The sequence below is a fragment of the Oncorhynchus gorbuscha genome, linkage group LG23 (assembly GCF_021184085.1).
Source record: "Oncorhynchus gorbuscha isolate QuinsamMale2020 ecotype Even-year linkage group LG23, OgorEven_v1.0, whole genome shotgun sequence".
Taxonomy (NCBI): domain Eukaryota; kingdom Metazoa; phylum Chordata; class Actinopteri; order Salmoniformes; family Salmonidae; genus Oncorhynchus; species Oncorhynchus gorbuscha.
The window spans coordinates 57,817,146-57,838,797 of record NC_060195.1 but is presented as its reverse complement, the minus strand read 5'-3'; the positions used below and the strand labels follow the sequence as shown (position 1 = coordinate 57,838,797).

At 42.3% G+C, this 21,652-nt stretch overlaps 1 protein-coding gene across 4 annotated transcripts in view; it reads right to left on the bottom strand.

Moving 5' to 3' along the window:
• Positions 1-521: 521 nt before the first annotated feature.
• LOC124010909 (gamma-aminobutyric acid receptor subunit beta-3-like) overlaps positions 522-21,652 on the bottom strand; it is a 53,413-nt gene continuing 32,282 nt past the window's right edge. For 2 of the 4 annotated variants that reach the window (XM_046323699.1, XM_046323701.1), the window contains 7 exons: positions 20,044-20,264; positions 17,573-17,655; positions 14,793-14,930; positions 10,302-10,454; positions 4,390-4,637; positions 4,136-4,219; positions 522-3,486 (listed from right to left, as the gene is read on the bottom strand). In XM_046323699.1, coding sequence (XP_046179655.1) covers positions 3,130-3,486; positions 4,136-4,219; positions 4,390-4,637; positions 10,302-10,454; positions 14,793-14,930; positions 17,573-17,655; positions 20,044-20,264 — 1,284 coding nt within the window. In that variant the 3' untranslated portion in view covers positions 522-3,129. The remainder of the gene's footprint in view (positions 3,487-4,135; positions 4,220-4,389; positions 4,638-10,301; positions 10,455-14,792; positions 14,931-17,572; positions 17,656-20,043; positions 20,265-21,652) is intronic. The other 2 variants (XM_046323700.1, XM_046323702.1) reach the window with 1 other exon arrangement.

Below are 21,652 nucleotides of genomic sequence, written 5' to 3'. Positions count from 1 at the left end.
AAATAAGGGAGAAAAACAAACACAGATATCTATACCTAAATACATTTATGGCAGAACAGAACATGTTGACATTCCATAATGGGCCAGACAACATTAGAAGCCAGCAATGATGAGTGCACTTAATGCATGAAACAGTGTCAGATTGAATGTGCCAATGTGACTGACCGGGATTCAAACCCAGGTCTCTTGCATGCCACAAGACTGTCTTAGCCCTCTGAGCTAAAGACTAGGCATTAGCTCTGAAGGGCTAACTCAAGTCTTTGCATCTCGGGAAAGATTACTCATCTTACACCAAGACCAAGATATTGTATTCATCTTTCACCAAGACCAAGATATTGTATTCATCTTTCACCAAGACCAAGATATTGTATTCATCTTTCACCAAGACCAAGATATTTTATTCATCTTGCACCAAGACCAAGATATTGTATTCATCTTTCACCAAGACCAAGATATTGTATTCATCTTTCACCAAGACCAAGATATTTCATCTTTCACCAAGACCAAGATATTTTATCTTTCACCAAGACCAAGATATTGTATTCATCTTTCACCAAGACCAAGATATTTTATTCATCTTTCACCAAGACCAAGATATTGTATTCATCTTTCACCAAGACCAAGATATTGTATTCATCTTTCACCAAGACCAAGATATTGTATTCATCTTTCACCAAGACCAAGATATTGTATTCATCTTTCACCAAGACCAAGATATTTTATTCATCTTGCACCAAGACCAAGAGAAATGACTCATCTTACACCAAGACCAAGAGATATTACCTATCTTACGCCAAGAACAAGGGATATTAGTCATCTTACACCAAGACCCAGCCAACACTGCCTCATCTACACAGTAGAAAAGGGACGGGAAACCACAGGGTCTGTAACTGTTTAAAGGCCAGCATGTGTAACCACACACACTCTGCCATTGTATCACTCAAACCCAAAACACACAACAAGCTTAATGATCAAGTAGCAAAGTGTATTTACATACCAGAGATACATGTCACTACTATAAGCAATTGGCTGCAAGTTGGTAATGGTAAAATACATGGGCGCACGATTTATTCTTTATGCGTATATAAATGTGTTATATTTTTGAAGACTGTCGTTGGGAATCCCAGCCATTGACCCCAGGATATGATTGGTTGTTCTGTAACCAACCAGAGACTGGCAGTTTATCACAATCCTCCTGAACTGTACTTGTAACCTGAGATACAGGTCTAAGATGATAGGGTTAAGGTTCTTTTCTTTTTTTTAATCGCCACTACTCATGCGATATAACATGCATAGAGAAACAAGAGACAGTGCCATCTAGGCATGTTCTCTCGCCCAGAGCAGCATGATATGGACAATGGCAATGTTTCACCAAATGCTAGCTACTCCCATGCCGTTGATTACATTTCCTCATGGGATGTGTTCGATGTTTGGTTACAATCTAATGACTATGGCTCGTTGTCCTTGCCCTGTAGAACAGAATTCATGCATCAGTTGTATACTGAGAGACTAATACATCATATGTGCTTCTTTGATAGCTGTGCAGAATAAGATTATAGAAATATAGAAATGGATGACGATGATATGCCGCTATCAGTGGTCGCAATGACCTTGATTTACAATGCGTTGTGTTGTATTATTTATATTGGCTGTGCATTTGATAGATAGTCTCTCATGGCATTCATTGCTTATAAAAAAAAAATATATGATCAACCCCATATGTTAATTCAATAGATGTTCAAGCATTTAAAGAGGACAAATGTCATCGGTATTTCACATTGTCTTATAAAACAGACAACTAATTAGACAACTCCAAATAAAAATGTGCACACTTACATCACATGTTATATACATTATATTTACAGTTGGAGGTCATTTCAGCAGTAAAGATCAGTCAAATGGTCCAAACCAAACAATCCCTCAACCCTGCCACTTCCGTGGAATGTTGTGAACAGAGGGAATCTATGGTCTACAATGCTAGCGCGCAAGAGAGGGAGTTAACATACTGTAGTTACAAAAATATCAGAATATTTCACAAAGACATGTTATACAGTATATAGTGCAAGGCCATTGGCAGGAGAGTTCAACAGCTACAGTATCAAAGGTGGAGCTGATTTAAAGGAATGCAGTCAATTTACTGAGTGAAATCCTGTCATGCATTCACAATATCAGGTGGATGTGAACCGTGACATATTCATAGAGTGCAGTGGTGGGTGTGTTTAGATTACCAATCAATATTCCAATTTCAAGACTGCTTGACAGGATTTTGAAAACTTAATGGACGCCAATTAGCAAAATCCAGAACCTGAGATATTATAACCCTCAACCCTAGACATTAATTTGCACTGGTGTTAAAATATTATAGTTCAGTATGTAATAATAATAATAATAATAGTAATAATAATAATAATAATGATGATAATAATAATAATAATAGCAATACTACTACTACTATTACTACTACTACTACTACTAATAATAATAATACACTGTACATAGACATACAGAAACAGGACCACTTCACTGTAAAATATGCAAATACTGTATGTGCACTTGAAAATGACATTATCTGACCAAGACAAAAAATATATACGTGATAAAGATGGCAAGCATCACAAAACATGAGAATATATTTTTTGCATTGATCCGCATTCATAACAAATAATATGTAAATAATGATAAAGTATACACCACAATTCATTGTGTATGTGCATAATACTTTACATAACATTTGTATTTTATTTGGGTTTGTTAAAAAAAAAATGTTATGGTTACCTTTTCTTTCTTGCAGATTGCACAAATTGAAATGGGTATAAAGGACATTATCAAACTGCAGAGAGGGCAAAAAGACTGGGAAGTATACAGTCCCAGTCCTACAGTATGGGTATTTATCTACATAGTGCTGTACAAAATTTGAAGAATTAGCAATCCCACCCCAATCCACAATTTGAGTACGACTGCAAATATAAAACCTTGAACAAAGGGGTGAATGCAGTTTGTCTGTGTTACATAGAGGCAGTCCTTTGTTTTTCCAAAACATTTCCTATCACGTAAAAAAAGAAGACAAAATGATGACGAAGGAGAACAAAAAAAAAAATGACAACACCATCTAACCCTAAAATCAGTCAATCAGTTGACATAATACATCCAGTAGATTAGATTAAAGAGGGAGAAAACGGAGGGGAAGATAATCCGCGACCACCTGTCGATGGCGTTTACGTCCGTCAGGTCAGGGATTTTGATTTTGAGCTGCGACGAGCGCCGCCGCAGTTTGTGCCTCTTGAGCTGGGCGTGCCTGTCGAGGCTATGGCGAGGACCCGAGGCCCGGCTCGCCTTCCTGCACTGGACGCCGGTACCTGTGCTGGTGTTGTCAAACCCCATGACAGAGGAGTTCCTGCTGTCCGCCAGGCTGGTGGTGACCTCATTTCCTGCCACCTCGTTGTGGATCTCCAGGGTGGTCAGCAGGATATTACCGTGGGATTCCGCCTGGAGATAGAAGTATATGATTGATGTATGATCTGGAGCTACAACAACATGATGGTCCTGCTCTGGACAGGTTCAAGGGTGAGATGAGAACCGGAAATATATTCATTATATACCCATTTAGGCCTGTGGTTCTCAATCTTGGTCCTGGGGACCCAAAGGGGTACACATTTATGTTTTTGCCCTAGCACTACACACCTGATTCAAATCATCAAAGCCCTTTGATGAGTTGATCATTTGAATCAGGTGTGTAGTGCTAGGGAAAAAATAATCATGTGCACCCCTTTGGGTTCCCAGGACCAGGATTGAGAACCACTGATTTAGACCAATGACATACATTGGAGAATCAAGATATGAGACTATGTAGGAATGAGGTCACTTTGAATGAACGTTTGAATGGACAACACAGCACAATATCCGTTTTCTAGCAACACTACGGAACATAGGGCTTGCAGGTTGCATTGGACATGCAAATGTCAAACCAGAAGTTGAAAAAAGGACAATGGCAACTTGGGTAACAAGTGACACGTACAGACTCATTAAATTTTCATGCGGACATGAAAAAAATATATATATATGTAATGTCAGTCAATTGTGACAAACAAGTCAGACAGATAGTGAAAAAAAAATGTGTCCGCTGGTCAAGACTCACCGACTGTGAGACACGGAGCGTTTTTGCTCTATTAGGCTGCTTAGTCAGCTTAAGAGATGACGTTTTACCTCCTTCCTGAGGAGACTAACCACAAGAAACACAACACCATATTTATAGAGTTTCTGATCTGCCGTCGTAAGAGTGTGCGGACTGCAAAGATAATGCCCGACAACTTCTCAACCTGAAACCCAAGAAACTTGGAAGAACTTTGAAGAAGTTAGAGCGTCTCGACAGAGATCTTCATGACGACTTACCCGATTGGTGTCATATTTGGCCGCCCTCTCGTTGTTGGCCCTCTCGGCTTTCTCTGCCAGCTTCTTCTGCATCTGTGGCCCACGGCCGAAGAAGATGTAGTTGACGAAGGCGTACTCCAGCAGGGCCAGGAAGACCATGACGAAGCAGCCCATCAGGTACATGTCAATGGCCTTGACGTAGGGGATCTTGGGGAGTGTCTCTCTCAGATGGGTGTTGATGGTGGTCATGGTGAGCACAGTGGTGATCCCTGGATTACAATTGACAGTTTAAGGCAGGGTTCCCCAACTGGCCCCCACAAGTTTTCTGATAATTTTTTTCAATTTTCATTGTTGGACATAAAGACTGTAAAAAAAAGTCAGGAAATCAGCTCCAAGTAATTTTAATTAAATCAATCTGTTCCCAAGTATCCCCATGCTTAATGGAGAGACACGTGATCCTATACAAATTTAAGCAAGGTTTGAAATAATTATGTTTTAGTCAAACATTATGTCTGTTTGAGATTCTTGTGGTCAATTTGCAGTCTACGAATTATTTGTAATTATGTTCCAACCAAACCACTTCCCAGAACAGAGGGGAATATTATTTGATAGAATTTTAGCCTCAGATTGCCTCGTTGTAGCCTGGTGCTCCAGTCTGTTTGTGCTTTTGCCAATTAACTCCTCCTCCAAAACATGCACGACGTGACAATGGTAGAAGAGTTGGCTACAGTATATAACGAATGGGACTTGGTCGTCTTGTTGTGCTCTGAGCCAAAATCAGAGATAATAACCTCCCCGAATAGAAATTCAAAAGTTAGTCCTCTACTTGCCCCTCGGACACCACCAACCTCAAATAACTCGTTGAATAATTGTGTACATTCAGCCTCCAGCTGTGAGTGACATTTTAACCGTGGAAGGAGTTGAATGTCTCATGTTAAATATACTACACATTTTGTCCTAAAGAAAGGCCCCTAAATGGAAACAATGCATTCTTTGCACATGCTTTGTCTGTTGTCCGTGCAGAAACACATATGTAGGAAAACTGACCTCAAATAAAATAGTAACATGTATTTTCTTTGACAAGAAATATAAACCATGTGTATCAGTAGCTAGTACTGTCATAAAGCCACACTGGAGGTAGTTAGAGTGTAGGATCAATCTGGCCCTTTCCTTGATTTATTGGAACATTAAAGGAGACAGTTAAGTATTACCGGTTTGCTGTGACAGTGTGTGTGTGTGTGTGTGTGTGTGTGTGTGTGTGTGTGTGTGTGTGTGTGTGTGTGTGTGTGTGTGTGTGTGTGTGTGTGTGTGTGTGTGTGTGTGTGTGTGTGTGTGTGTTTCTCTCTCTCTGAGGAACAGCAGCATTCTCCCCTTTTGCTTTTACTTATTGCAACGATCTCTGTGGTTTTGCTGATCGGCAGCCATGTTCTTTATCGGTGTTCCCTCGGTGGTTCTATTACTCTCTGTCCTTCACTGCACCCACCGACCTGACAATTTAATCATAGGGCCATGTGCCCGTGGGCCTCCCTTCTTTTTCATCAGGAGACCGGACTCTCTGGGGATAAATATATTTTTATGGAGCTTCTCTCTCTCTTTCTCTCTCTAGCCACTTTCAAAGGAAAAATGTCAGGCATTGTACATTTAAATAGTACCTCCCAAAAGGTGTGTAGGTATTATGCATTTAAATAGTACTTCCCAAAAGGTGTGTAGGTATTATGCATTTAAATAGTACTTCCCAAAAGGTGTGTAGGTATTATGCATTTAAATAGTACTTCCCAAAAGGTGTGTAGGTATTATGCATTTAAATAGTACTTCCCAAAAAGTGTGTAGGTATTATGCATTTAAATAGTACTTCCCAAAAGGTGTGTAGGTATTATGCATTTAAATAGTACTTCCCAAAAGGTGTGTAGGTATTATGCATTTAAATAGTACTTCCCAAAAGGTGTGTAGGTATTATGCATTTAAATAGTACTTCCCAAAAGGTGTGTAGGTATTATGCATTTAAATAGTACTGTGTAGGTATTATGCATTTAAATAGTACTTCCCAAAAGGTGTGTAGGTATTATGCATTTAAATAGTACTTCCCAAAAGGTGTGTAGGTATTATGCATTTAAATAGTATTTAAATAGTACTTCCCAAAAGGTGTGTAGGTATTATGCATTTAAATAGTACTTCCCAAAAGGTGTGTAGGTATTATGCATTTAAATAGTACTTCCCAAAAGGTGTGTAGGTATTATGCATTTAAATAGTACTTCCCAAAAGGTGTGTAGGTATTATGCATTTAAATAGTACTTCCCAAAAGGTGTGTAGGTATTATGCATTTAAATAGTATTATGCATTTAAATAGTACCCAAAAAGTGTGTAGGTATTATGCATTTAAATAGTACTTCCCAAAAGGTGTGTAGGTATTATGCATTTAAATAGTACTTCCCAAAAGGTGTGTAGGTATTATGCATTTAAATAGTACTTCCCAAAAGGTGTGTAGGTATTAAAAAGGTGTGCATTTAAATAGTACTTCCCAAAAGGTGTGTAGGTATTATGCATTTAAATAGTACTTCCCAAAAGGTGTGTAGGTATTATGCATTTAAATAGTACTTCCCAAAAGGTGTGTAGGTATTATGCATTTAAATAGTACTTCCCAAAAGGTGTGTAGGTATTATGCATTTAAATAGTACTTCCCAAAAGGTGTGTAGGTATTATGCATTTAAATAGTACTTCCCAAAAGGTGTGTAGGTATTATGCATTTAAATAGTACTTCCCAAAAGGTGTGTAGGTATTATGCATTTAAATAGTACTTCCCAAAAGGTGTGTAGGTATTATGCATTTAAATAGTACTTCCCCCAAAAGGTGTGTAGGTATTATGCATTTAAATAGTACTTCCCAAAAGTGTGTAGGTATTATGCATTTAAATAGTAAAAGGTGTGTAGGTATTATGCATTCCCAAAAGGTGTGTTTAAATAGGTATTATGCATTTAAATAGTACTTCCCAAAAGGTGTGTAGGTATTATGCATTTAAATAGTACTTCCCAAAAGGTGTGTAGGTATTATGCATTTAAAAGTACTTCCCAAAAGGTGTGTAGGTATTATGCATTTAAATAGTACTTCCCAAAAGGTGTGTAGGTATTATGCATTTAAATAGTACTTCCCAAAAGGTGTGTAGGTATTATGCATTTAAATAGTACTTCCCAAAAGGTGTGTAGGTATTATGCATTTAAATAGTACTTCCCAAAAGGTGTGTAGGTATTATGCATTTAAATAGTACTTCCCAAAAGGTGTGTAGGTATTATGCATTTAAATAGTACTTCCCAAAAGGTGTGTAGGTATTATGCATTTAAATAGTACTTCCCAAAAGGTGTGTAGGTATTATGCATTTAAATAGTACTTCCCAAAAAGTGTGTAGGTATTATGCATTTAAATAGTACTTCCCAAAAGGTGTGTAGGTATTATGCATTTAAATAGTACTTCCCAAAAGGTGTGTAGGTATTATGCATTTAAATAGTACTTCCCAAAAGGTGTGTAGGTATTATGCATTTAAATAGTACTTCCAAAAAGTGTATAGGTATTATGCATTTAAATAGTATACCTCCCAAAAAGTGTGTAGGTATTATGCATTTAAATAGTACTTCCCAAAAGGTGTGTAGGTATTATGCATTTAAATAGTACTTCCCAAAAGGTGTGTAGGTATTATGCATTTAAATAGTACTTCCCAAAAGGTGTGTAGGTGTTATGCATTTAAATAGTACTTCCCAAAAGGTGTATAGGTATTATGCATCTAAATAGTACTTCCCAAAAAGTGTGTAGGTATTATGCATTTAAATAGTACCTCCCAAAAATGAGAAAGTGGTAAGTACTCCACATCTGCTAACATACTGGTCTGCTACTGAACAATGAACTATTTGGGTTAGTCTACTGGTAATTACTGTGGTATAGAGCCTATACTGTGCTTTAGAGCCTACAGTATGTGATCCTGTATGGCTCAGTTGGTAGAGCATAGCGCTTGCACCGCCAGCGTTGTGGGTTAAATTCCCAAGACCATGTCAAATGTATGCACGCATGACTGTAAGTCACTTTGGTGCTAAGGACTGACCATAGATGATGCCAAAATGATAGTTGCAGCCATGTTGTTTGGCTATACAGTGTATGTTTACCATTCCATTGTTTACAAACTATGGCATAAAACAAGCTAATACATTGGTTTCTGATGGGGTATGACAGTTAAAACTCAGCTCATGAGGCATTTATAAGAATCAATGGGTATATATACATTGTATGTATGTATGTATGTATGTATGTATGTATGTATGTATGTATGTATGTATGTATGTATGTATGTATGTATGTATGTATGTATGTATGTATGTATGTATGTATGTATGTATGTATGTATGTATGTATGTATGTATGTATGTATGTATGTATGTATGTATGTATGTATGTATGTATGTATGTATGTGTATAGGTATATCACTCATTTAAAAGCTCAAAATGGATCCACCAATCCCAGACTGCTCCTTTAATGTCTATCTAATTGTATGTTTCAGACAGACTCCCTACTCTATTTCTGCTGCATAATCATCAGGAAGGAGCCACTAAAGCATCGTGCAAATGACTTCAGATCCTGTAGCACTCTGCTTGCTAACGGCATTATCGATAAATTATCCCCATCGTCTGTTCTCTGAAATTGGGGGGTTACGAGGTTATCAAGAAATGAGATTTGGTCCACACTTAAGTGTCTCTAAGGTGTCAGAAGATACTCTAGTCTAAAAGTGAGGAAGTATGACCGCAGAGCCTTAGCAACTCTAGAGGACATTTAACCAAAGGAATACAGTACTTTAAACAGCTCTGGTACTTTGAACAAACTTCCGGAGCGTTACATTGCTGAACACTGCATGTACAGGTCCAGGTTATTGTACCCTGCATTCCCTGCACCTTGCATCCTGTACACCACTGAACGCATGCAGAAGGTGAGCTACACTGAACACACTGCAGGTCCTGTGTGGCTCAGCTGGTACAGCACGATGCTTGCAACGCTCAGGGTTGTGGGTTCAATTCAATGAAAATGTATGCACTCATTACTTTAAAATTGCTCAGGATAAGAGAGGCTGCTAAAATGTACATACTGAACGGGGAGTTTTGTTTCTTTTGCTCAGAGTTATTGATTAAAGGTACTCCACGAGAGAGTGAAGAAAATGTGCTGGAACAAGATTAGGGCCAAGTGGGTCGTCTGGATTTGGAATTCACTGTAACAAGGCTCCCTAATCAATTTTACCTTCAAACAATTCAATTGTACTCCCACTGCATTGATATCTTGATTGCTGCTCTTACCGGCATGCAGCCTCCACAAAGCACCCTTCTGGGTGGCAAAGGAAATCCCATAATGATATATCACTGAGGGAGTTAATGTTCTTCTCTGGTGGACTCCTTATTAGCAAGCCACCGGATATTGCAGGCCTTTGCAAAGACCTCCCAATTCTCTGCTTTATGTTCATGAGAGAGTGCAGGGGAATCTGTCCATTCAGTAATACAGAGTAGACCATCAAAATAGAATTAGAGTATAATTATCTCATGGACTAGACTGTATGTGTGGCCCTACAAAAGGGTTCCAAATGCGTTCTTCGGTTGTCCCCTTTTTGGTTCCAGGTAGATGAACCCTTTTTGGTTCCAGGTAGAACCCTTTTGGGTTCCATGTAGAACCATCTGTGGAAAGGGTTCTACATGGAATGCAAAGGGGTTCTACCTGGAACCAAAAAGGGTTATTCAAAGGGTTATCCTGTGGGGACAGCCGAATAACCCTTTTTAGTTCTAGATAGCCCCTTGTCTTCTAAAACGGTATAACTAGTGGGATGTTGGGATCAGTCACAATGATAGGGAAACAGTATTCAGAGACTTGTTAATATTGTACAATGTGTAACATATGGTGCTTGTACACCTACCTAATGCCACTCTTGCAGCCGAGGCATCGTAATTGATCCAGAAGGAGACCCAGGACAAGATGGTGATCAGGATGGAGGGCATGTAGGTCTGCAGGATAAAGTAGCCAATGTTCCTCTTTAGCTTGAAGCTCAAAGACAGTCGTGGGTAGGCACCTATGAAAACAGGATGTTGAGAGGTTGAACAGAATGAGCGACTTCTTGGTTCGAGGAGCATTATGGAACACCTCGTGTTTTTGTTTTTGTTTCTATGGCAATGGCAGCATGGGTTGGATTTATCACCATGGAAACAAGCATCCTTGAACCATACTTCACAACAATTTGACACACGTTGGCGATGAATGCGAGGCAAATAATAAAATATTTCAATACTAACTGTGATGAAAGAAAATGTTGCACTTTCAATCGTCATATATTATTTGATAATTTATGCATGTATAAAAGTCTTGGAGATTGATATGTTAGGCATTTGGTAATGTATGTATTTATTTTCTGACCTGGCTCATGAAAAACACACTTTATGATTCATCACATATCTGTCGTCATAAATGACCATTTGAGTTGAATGTATAGTGCACATTCATCTCTGTATATAGCATTAAACCAGTGATGCATGACTCTGGTCCTCAAGGGTCGTAGCATCTGCTGGTTTTCGTCCATGTCTTGCCTTGTTAATCAAGAGACGAATTAACATCTGGGTATCCAAGTGTGTGGACTCCTCAGCCAATCAATGACACTTATTGATCCATTAAGAGCCAAGGACAAACGAGTATCAGAAGCAATGCAATACTCAAGGGTGTCAGTTGTACACCTCTAAGCGATAGGAGGAAGTCCTTCCACTGCTATTACGACAAGTTGACCTAAAAAAATATCCTCCAGACCACATATTACCGTGGCTATTTATGTAAGCATGGGATTTAAATCACGCTAACATAGATCATAACACTTCCATTTATTTGCACACAAAAATGCCTAAACAAACCAATCAAAACTCTCGGATCAGAAACTATCTGGATCCATGGATTGCTGTCCATGTACTGTATACGTGAGACGAGGCACATTCGTGGGGGTGCCACAGGGTTCAATTCTTGGACCGACTCTCTTCTCTGTATACATCAATGATGTCGCTCTTGCTGCTGGTGAGTCTCTGATCCACCTCTATGCAGACGACACCATTCTGTATACTTCTGGCCCTTCTTTGGACATTGTGATAACAACCCTCCAGGCAAGCTTCAATGCCATACAACCCCTCCTTCCATGGCCTCCAATTGCTCTTAAAATACAAGTAAATCTAAATGCTTGCTCTTCAACCGATCGCTGCCTGCACCTGCCCGCCTGTCTAACATCACTACTGTGGACAACTACAAATACCTAGGTGTCTGGTTAGACTGTAAACTCTCCTTCCAGACCCACAGCAAACATCTCCAATCCAAAGATAAATCTAGAATTGGCTTCCTATTTCGCAACAAAGCATCCTTCACTCATGCTGCCAAACATACCCTTGTAAAACTGACCATCCTACCAATCCTCGACTTCGGCGATGTCATTCACAAAATAGCCTCCAATACCCTACTCAACAAATTGGATGCAGTCTATCACAGTGCCATCCGTTTTGTCACCAAAGCCCCATATACTACCCACCATTGCGACCTGTACGCTCTCGTTGGCTTGCCCTCGCTTCATACTCGTCGCCAAACCCACTGGTCCATGTCATCTACAAGACCCTGCTCGCTGGTCACCATAGCATCACCCACCTGTATGTAGCACGTGCTCCAGCAGGTATATCTCTCTGGTCAGCCCCAAAACCAATTCTTTCTTTGGCTGCCTCTCCTTCCAGTTCTCTGCTGCCAATGACTGGAACAAACTACAAAAATCTCTGAAACTGGAAACACTTATCTCCCTCACTAGCTTTAAGCACCAGCTGTCAGAGCAGCTCACAGGTTACTGCACCTGTACATAGCCCACCTATAATTTAGCCCAAACAACTACCTCTTTCCCTGCTGTATTTATTTTATTTTATTTATTTATTTTGCTCCTTTGCACCCCATTATTTTAATTTCTACTTTGTACATTCTTCCACTGCAAATCTACCATTCCAGTGTTTTACTTGCTATATTGTATTTACTTTGCCACCGTGGCCTTTTTTTTGCCTTTACCTCCCTTATCTCACCTCATTTGCTCACATCGTATATAGACTTGTTTCTACTGTATTATTGACTGTATGTTTGTTTTACTCCATGTGTAACTCTGTGTCGTTGTATGTGTTGAACTGCTTTGCTTTATCTTGGCCAGGTCGCAATTTGAATATGAGAACTTTTTCTCAACTTGCCTACCTGGTTAAATAAAGGTGAAATATATATATATTTTTTTTTAATTGTCATGTTAGTCCCTTTAAGAATGGTAACATTATGCGAGAGATAGTGGGATGCGAAAGTAGGTGTTGAAAGAAGATTGGTGATACAGAGGATGTAGGTGTGCAACTAAGCGTTCACACTAGCTGTGTCTGGACGTTTGTCAGCAAGTGGGAGAGTACACCGTATGTTATGAGGAGGAGGAAGAGGGGGATGAGGAGGAGGAGAGGAGAGGACGGAATAGAGGAGGATGGTGATATGGTAACCACGACAACACCCATGACGACAACAACTTGTAAACTCTCATAATGTAAGGGTGTGATTGTCCAACAACGTTCTGACAACGTTCACCAGTTCAACAGAGATCCCCTTTATCCACTGCTAAAGTGAGAGGGGGAAAAAGCATGTGGAAACAACTCATCTGAAACAACCAATCTGAGTTGACCTTTGTATTTCATTTATTTACATTTTCGCACTTTCTCTATTCACACTCACACACCCTGACACTCCAACACACAATTCATAATTTGCTCACACATTTACAATGACTCTACACACCCACACACCCACTCACATACACGCTGAAACTGCTCCTGTTTATAATATATGCCTTACCCCTATACATATCTACCTCTACTACTCCAGTATCACTGCACATTGTAAATATGGTACTGGAACTGACTGACCCTGTATAAAATATGCTTACTTACTTTCTTGTGTTTTTCTTATTTTTCATTTCCTGTGTTGGGTTCAAGATAGGCATTTCACAAATAGGAATGATGATGGTGTCTAGGAATCGTTGACAGACATGTTCTCAACTTGGTTCTGGAGCTGTACATGACATTACACCTTGAAACTTGAAATCATTATGGCGATGTTTCCTTGTGAGCTTGGAGGGGAATAATTGATGCTCTGGACCTTATTTTCCACATGAATTTCTGATGCCCTGTTTCCCAGGCTGCTTCTCCATGGCTTCTCTCTTTTAAAAAGCTGAAGAAAACAGCTGGGTAATTGCCATCCTACCATCCTTCACTGCTCCTGTGTGAGTCTGTGTGAGTGAAGCCAGCAACAGCAGCACATGGAGGAAAGTTGGTCTTTAGCCAGGCTTGGGGAGGGAGACAGCCCTTTGAAGTATGATGTAGGGGTCCTCAGAGGAGCCAGGGAGAGGGGAGACAGAGGACCAGACTGAGGAGCCAGGGAGAGGGGAGACAGGGGGGCCCACTGAGGAACCTGGGAGAGGGGAGACAGGGGGGCCCACTAAGGAGCCAGGGAGAGGGGAGACTGGGGGGCCCACTGAGGAGCCAGGGAGAGGGGAGACAGGGGGGCCCACTGAGGAACCTGGGAGAGGGGAGACAGGGGGGCCCACTAAGGAGCCAGGGAGATGGGAGACAGGGGGGCCCACTGAGGAACCTGGGAGAGGGGAGACAGGGGGGCCCACTGAGGAGCCAGGGAGAGGGGAGACAGGGGGCCCACTGAGGAACCTGGGAGAGGGGAGACAGGGGGGCCCACTAAGGAGCCAGGAGAGGGGAGACAGGGGGGCCCACTAAGGAGCCAGGGAGAGGGGAGACAGGGGGGCCCACTGAGGAGCCAGGGAGAGGGGAGACAGGGGGGCCCACTGAGGAGCCAGGGAGAGGGGAGACAGGGGGGCCCACTGAGGAACCTGTGAGAGGGGAGACAGGGGGGCCCACTAAGGAGCCAGGGAGAGGGGAGACAGGGGGGCCCACTGAGGAGCCAGGGAGAAGGGAGACAGGGGGCCACACTGTGGAGCCAGGGAGAGGGAAAAGAGTATAGAGGGGGCCAGACTGGACACTAAACTTTAATGGCTGCCATCAGGGACTCAAATAAAAGTTAGGGATGGTGAGGAGTTCTCGCATACAAGCAAGTGCATATACATACAAACTCTCACAACCTGACATGCACGTGCCCGCATACACGAAAATGCACGCACCCACGCACCAAATGATGTCAAGGATACCGATAACATTGAATCCGAACTGGAAGATACAGCCACTAGAGAACTGAAGTGGCAGTGAAGAGTTTCATAGTGGATCACTGGTTGGGTAAAAAGCTAGATGGAAAATAACATGGTAAGGATGTGTATTTTCTGAGCAGGTGATTAAAAAAATTTCAAAAAGGGCTTTACCTGTGGAAAAGACAACGTTTCTGGACACCAGCTTGTAGTCCACTATGGAGAACTGTGGCAGCTCAATGCGTGTCACCCCTGTCACTGCATTGTCTCCTCCCTTCCAGTAGAACTCAATGTCATCTGTCGTGTATCCATCTGAACCACAGAAAGAAAGACAGGGTTAAAATGAACCTACTGGAGTTGGATACCATGTGAAGAAACTAAGTCACAGATCATTAAATCTCCACTCACTCAATTGAACTGCTCAAAAGGCCCAGTGCCATCAAAGACATGATTTTCCTGTGTTTTATATACACTGAGTATAGAAAACAATAAGAACACCTGCTCTTTCCATGACATAGACAGACCGGGCGAATCCAGGTGAAAGCTATGCTCCATTGTTGAAGTTACTTGTTAAATCCACTTCAATCAGTGTAGACAAAGGGGAGGAGACAGGTTAAAGAAGGATTTTTAAACCTTGAGACAAATGAGTCATGGATTGTGTATATGTGCCATTCAGAGGTTGAATAGGCAAGACAAAAAATGTAAGTGCCCTTGAACGGGGTATGCAAGTAGGTGCCAGGCACACCTTCTTGAGTCAAGAACTCTAACGCTGCTGGGTTTTTCACGCTCGACAGTTTCCGATGTGTATCAAGAATGGTCCACCACTCTAAGGACATCCAGCCAACTTGACACAACTGTAAATATGGGCCAGTGTGGATGCACCTTGTAGAGTCCTTGCCCCGACGATTGAGGCTGTTATGATGCTGGGGGGGGGGGGGGCAACTCAATATTGGGAACATATTGCTTGTATACTCAGTGTATACCCACACTCAAAGGTTGCGGAAATACTGTGAAATTGTGAAAATTGTGGTAATAGCCTTTTAGTGTAGGAGCTATTTGAAAAAAACCGCCTGAAATTTCAGCCTGTTTTGGTGGGATGGAGTTTTGGCCTGCCTGGTGACATCACCATGTGGAAAATTAGTATCATAGACAAATAAGAAAGAGAGTTCCAAACTTTTTTTTTTAACCTTTATTTACTAGGCAAGTCAGTTAAGAACAAATTCTTATTTTCAATGACGGCCTCTGAACAAAGGGGGGAGGGAGTCAAATTCAAAAGTAACAGTCTGTATCTGGTGTGGCCACCAGCTGCAGTGCATCTCCTCCTTATGGACTGCACCAGATTTGCCAGTTCTTACTGTGAGATGTTACCTCACTCTTCCACCAAGGCACTTGAAAGTTCCCGGACATAGCTCTCACCCTCCAATCCAACAGGTCCCAGATATGCTCAATGGGATTGAGATCAGGGCTCTTCGCTGGCCATGGCAGAACACTGACATTCCTGTCTTGCAGAAAATCAAGCACAGAATGAGCAGTATGACTGGTGGCATTGTCATGCTGAATTGTCATGCTGCAGCATTGAGATTGCTTGCAATGACAACAAGCTCAATCCGATGATGCTGTGACACATCGCCCCAGACACTGACGGACCCTCCACCTCCAAATCGATCCTGCTCCTGAGTACAGGCCTCAGTGTAACGCTCATTCCTTCGACGATAAACGCGAATCTGACCATCGCCCCTGGTGAGACAAAACCGCGCCTCGTCAGTGAAGAGCACTTTTGCCAGTCCTGTCTGGTCCAGTGACGGTGGGTTTGTGCCCATAGGCGACGTTGTTGCCGATGATGTCTGGTGAGGACCTGCCTTACAACAGGACTACAAGCCCTCAGTCCAGCCTCTCTCAGCCTATTGCGAACAGTCTGAGCATTGATAGAGGGATTGTGCCTTCCTGGTGTAACTCGGGCACTTGTTGTTGCCATCCTGTACCTGTCCCGCAGGTGTGATGTTCGGAATGACCCTGTGCAGGTGTTGTTACATGTGGTCTGCCACTGTGAGGACGATCAGCTGTCCATCCAGTCTCAGTGTTGCGCTGTTTTAGTCATCTCACAGAACAGACATTGCAATTTATTGCCCTGGCCCCATCTGCAGTCCTCATGCCTCCTCACGTTCACGCAGATGAGCAAGGACCCTGGGCATCTTTCTTTTGGTGTTTTTCAGAGTCAGTAGAAAGGCCTCTTCAGTGTCCTAAGTTTTCACAACTGTTTCCTATCGTCTGTAAGCGTTTAGTGTCTTAACGACTGTTCCACGGGTGCATGTTCATTAACTGTTTATGGTTCATTGAACAAGCATGGGAAACAGTGTTTAAACCCTTTGCATTTTTTTTACAAATGATCTTTGAAAGACAGGGTCCTGAAAATGGGACGTTTCTTTTTTTGCTGAGTTTATAAATAGTATTTATACTGAAATAGTCAAATGTTATTGTCACGACTTCCGCCGAAGTTGGTCCCTCTCCTTGTTCGGGCGGCGGTCGAAAGTCACCGACCTTCTAGCCATCGCTGATCCTCTTTTCAGTTTCCTTTGGTTTTGTCTTGTCCTCCATCACACCTGGTTCCAATCCCATCAATTACATGTTGTGTATTTAACCCTCTGTTCCCCCTCATGTCCTTGTCGGTGATTGTTTGTTGTAAGTGCTTGTGCACGGCTGTCCTGGTGTGAGTCGGGTTATGTACCCATTATTTGATTGTTCTGTTTTCCGGTGGGTTATTTTGTTATTAAACTGCCCCGTTTGGAAACACAGTTTTTGCTCTCCTGCGTCTTACTTCTCTGCCGCCAGTACGCACCCCTTACAGTTATACTGAAATCTTACACTGGATTTAGTTTTTATACTGAAATATTGAAATACTGAAATGTAATACTGAAATTGTCATTTCAGAGGTTGATGGTATTGGGATCACTCACAGCTCTCGATCTCCAGAGTGCAGTTCTGCTCGTCCAGAGGGTACCTCCTCAGGTCCATCATACAGGCTGCCGTCGTTGTGATCCTGAGGTCAACACACACACACACACACACACACACACACACACACACACACACACACACACACACACACACACACACACACACACACACACACACACACACACACACACACACACACACACACACACACACACACAAGGGCGAAGAGGATCACATTAACTTAAGCTTTACCGGAGCCCACACACACATTCTCCATCCATACTGTCTGCTGTGGATCCACCTTAACTTCTCATCTGTGCATGAAACCATATCATTTCAGTATAATGTTATTCACCATGACGTTCTGATCTCCTGAACAACCACAGTCAAGTCCACAGAGAGAAAGGATATCTCTCTGTTCCCACTTGTAAGCAAGAAGAACTGAAACTGAATACATTCCAGTATAGACTATAATTGTTAAAGAGAAACTACAACTGTGCCTCGATCTTTACTCAGTGTTTCAGTTGGTATTAGGTTCAGCCCGGTAGACGAGATTACCTTAAGATATGACGACATTCAGAACCAGAACTCATCATTACTGTACACTCACGTCTCGGTTACATTAGTGGACAGGTAATGTAACATCGGAACATTCCACATAGTAATGTCTGGAGATCCTACTCTGGCATTCCATTCCATACATTATCACTTACAGTTGGACCGTGGGTTTCAGGGTGAGTGATTGATTGAGTTGGGATAATAACAAGTGGACTGTGGTCCCGTATGGCTGATGGTAGAGCAGGGTGTTGCAGTGCCAGGATAATAGGTTCGTTCCCCGGGCCACCCATATGGAAAATGTACGCACGCATGACTGAAAGTCGCTTAGGATAAAAGCGTCTGCTAAATGGTATAGATATGAACACTAGGGACTTTGTCCTTTTGGTCAGGTCATGAGGTTGAATATTTTCGGAACAACAGCGATTGATCTTCCTCACGTGTCCTCGGCTTGAAGAAGTCAGAATCTAACCATGTTTGCACAAGTTGCTGAATTCCTGGGCTCCGTTAGTGAAGCTGTGACCATTAAGACAGTTTAAGCTCCACAATCTAAAGCAATACGTCATATAAGTATATGTCTTTATGGATAAGAATGCCAGGTATAGCTATACTGTCATCTCAGAAATGCATTACATCCAGACGAGTGTGTTCGTCAGAAGCTATTAGCTATTAGACAAGAAGGATGATTCCACCTGCGCACCTGCAACCGTGCGCGCACACACACACACACACACACACACACACACACACACACACACACACACACACACACACACACACACACACGAAGTACAACACGCACGTGCGCACTCACACAAACACACACACTTATCCACACAAGCACACGCACCCACCCACACACAGCTAATAACACAACTCTATATGAGCTGTACACAGGGTCAAGCTCATGCACACACACACACACACACACACACACACACACACACACACACACACACACACACACACACACACACACACACACACACACACACACACACACACACACACACACACACACACACACACACACACACACACACACACACACAGTATGTATCTTTAGAGGGGGTACATGAAACAGATTTACAGTATGTTAAAAGAACAGAATCAACGCATTGTATTAAATCCAATTGATATAAAACAACTACGTATCATTTAAAACTAGCCCACTGCGAGTGATTAAAATGCAAAAATCATTGAATTTCCATGCTGGATGGCTCAATTTGGAAGAAAACCATGCATTGTACATATTCATTACCCTGATGAACAAGTCAGGACTTGTCAAACAACAAAGACCAATGGTTATGGATATTGAAACAGGGAATCATAACAAAGCAACAGCTGAGCTCGCGTCATCATCTGTACATTCTCTTTTTTTTAATAATAATAATATATGCCATTTAGCAGACGCTTTTATCCAAAGCGACTTTTTTCTTCATGTTCTCTTCTCACCATATATTTGGAAAATACATATTTCAACAAAGCATGACAATGTACACGCTTACTGCACCAATATGTCGAGGGAAAAGCTAAACTGAGCCTATGGGAAGGGATTATATTTACTCGCCAAAAACATAGCAGCTGGTGGCCTAGAGGTGGTCCAGTGGTCTAAGCCACTGCCTCCGGAACACAAGGATCACTACAGCATGGTTAAAAATCTGGTCCGCTGCTATTTTTGGACTCTCTCCGCTATTATTCCTCTCCGTCTATGCTATCCAATAAACAGACATAGAAGAGAGGAGCGGGAATGCCCCACTTCTTCAAAAACACATGAAAAAACCTAGCAGCATACATACCACACAGCAGTTATTACTCTAAAATAATCAAATAAAAGATTGTGATATCCCTTCAAATGAATCCGTCTTGGATGCATTCATCTAGAACCCATTGATTCCACTGCTTTGGAACCCACCTCAGGCCGTAGAGCACTGTTCCATCCGGGTGGAGGCGGATCATGCGGTTCTTGACCGTCACACCGTGGACAAAGGACTTCTTGTCATTCAGGAAGTAGGTGTCAGGGACCCAGAGTGAATCGGCCACCCGGTTATCCAGGGTGAGGTTCAGTGGGATCCCTAAGTACGCCAGCCTCTTGTCCCTCCAGTACTGCTGGAAGTACATGGTTAAAGTGTAGTCCTGGAAGGAGATGAACATATGGTGATGTTAGTATACTGTAGTATATTCACTTCCTTATTTTTGATTGACATACAGTGCCTGTGTGTGTGCGTGCGTGCGTGTGTGTGTGTGCGCGCGTGTGTGTGTTTCTTGAGGCTGCACCCCATAGCTCTGAAAATGATTGTGGATAGGCCTATTTTGGGAGGAGAGATGAGGAGTTTACAGTCACAAGCTGTCAGAATGGTGACGGGTTAGGTTGCAACGTGGTGGCACACAGTACTCTACTCTGACCCATCCCCATGCCAACCGAACTGGTGTTCCAAATGTTCTCTCCACCCACTCCACTCCGCCTCAATTACCGACCCTCTGTGTCAAAATGGCCGCCGCAGTAGAAGGCTTCCCACCAGGCAGCAGGAGGTGTGGCATGGCTGCGTGTGGCATGGCTGTGTGTGGCATGGCCGTGTGATTCAGCCACAGTTCTAATGGTGATTACACAACAGCCATACTGTAGGCAGGGCCAGGCTGTACCAGGAGTCTGTCCAAGTGGCTCCGCCACACACTCCAAAATACCCGACAGCAATGTGTTTCTCTCTCTACGCCAGCAGCACTGTTATGAGTGGAGCCAACCACATGGTCTCTGACTAAAGCCAATTACATTGTGTGGTATTGGGTCCAATATTTCAGTGCACAGCCTACTCAGTCCTTGCATCTCGCTATGGAGGGGAGCCAGAGGCAGGACGTCATGCCAATTGAAACTGAGGGGGCACGTACTCCCTCCATCTGATCAGTTTTTAGGATAAAGAGATGTGTATGACTCTCTACACCTCCAACCAGCTATTCAATGATGTCCCCGGAGATTATTTCAGGTATTACAAGATGGGAGTGTTCCAGGGGTGAGAATTGTAAACCAGTCAGGGATGTAGTTTTAGATAAGTCTTTACATGAAAGAGCATGAATGATTTAAATAACCACAACCACTGTAGCCGGGTCCTGCATTCAAAGCCGCAGCTGCCTTGGAATTCTTATAAATCTTGCACGGGGACAATCACGGAGCATTTCAAATAAAGGAGTAGTTGCTCACCTTGAATCAGACAGTTTATCACACTGATGCTGTCATGCTACAGTGGCAATTGTAGTGATCTCCTTGAAGGAGGCATCTGCACTTTCAGTTCCGTTCAAAGTATCAACCTGGAAGGACTGAGGGGAAGGCTCTTTGCATGTTTACTGCACACTGTTTGTGTGTGTGTGTGTGTGTGTGTGTGTGTGTGTGTGTGTGTGTGTGTGTGTGTGTGTGTGTGTGTGTGTGTGTGTGTGTGTGTGTGTGTGTGTGTGTGTGTGTGTGTGCGTGTGTGTGTGTGTCTGTGTGTGTGTGTGTGTGTGTGTGTCTGTGTCTGTGTGTGTGTGTGTGT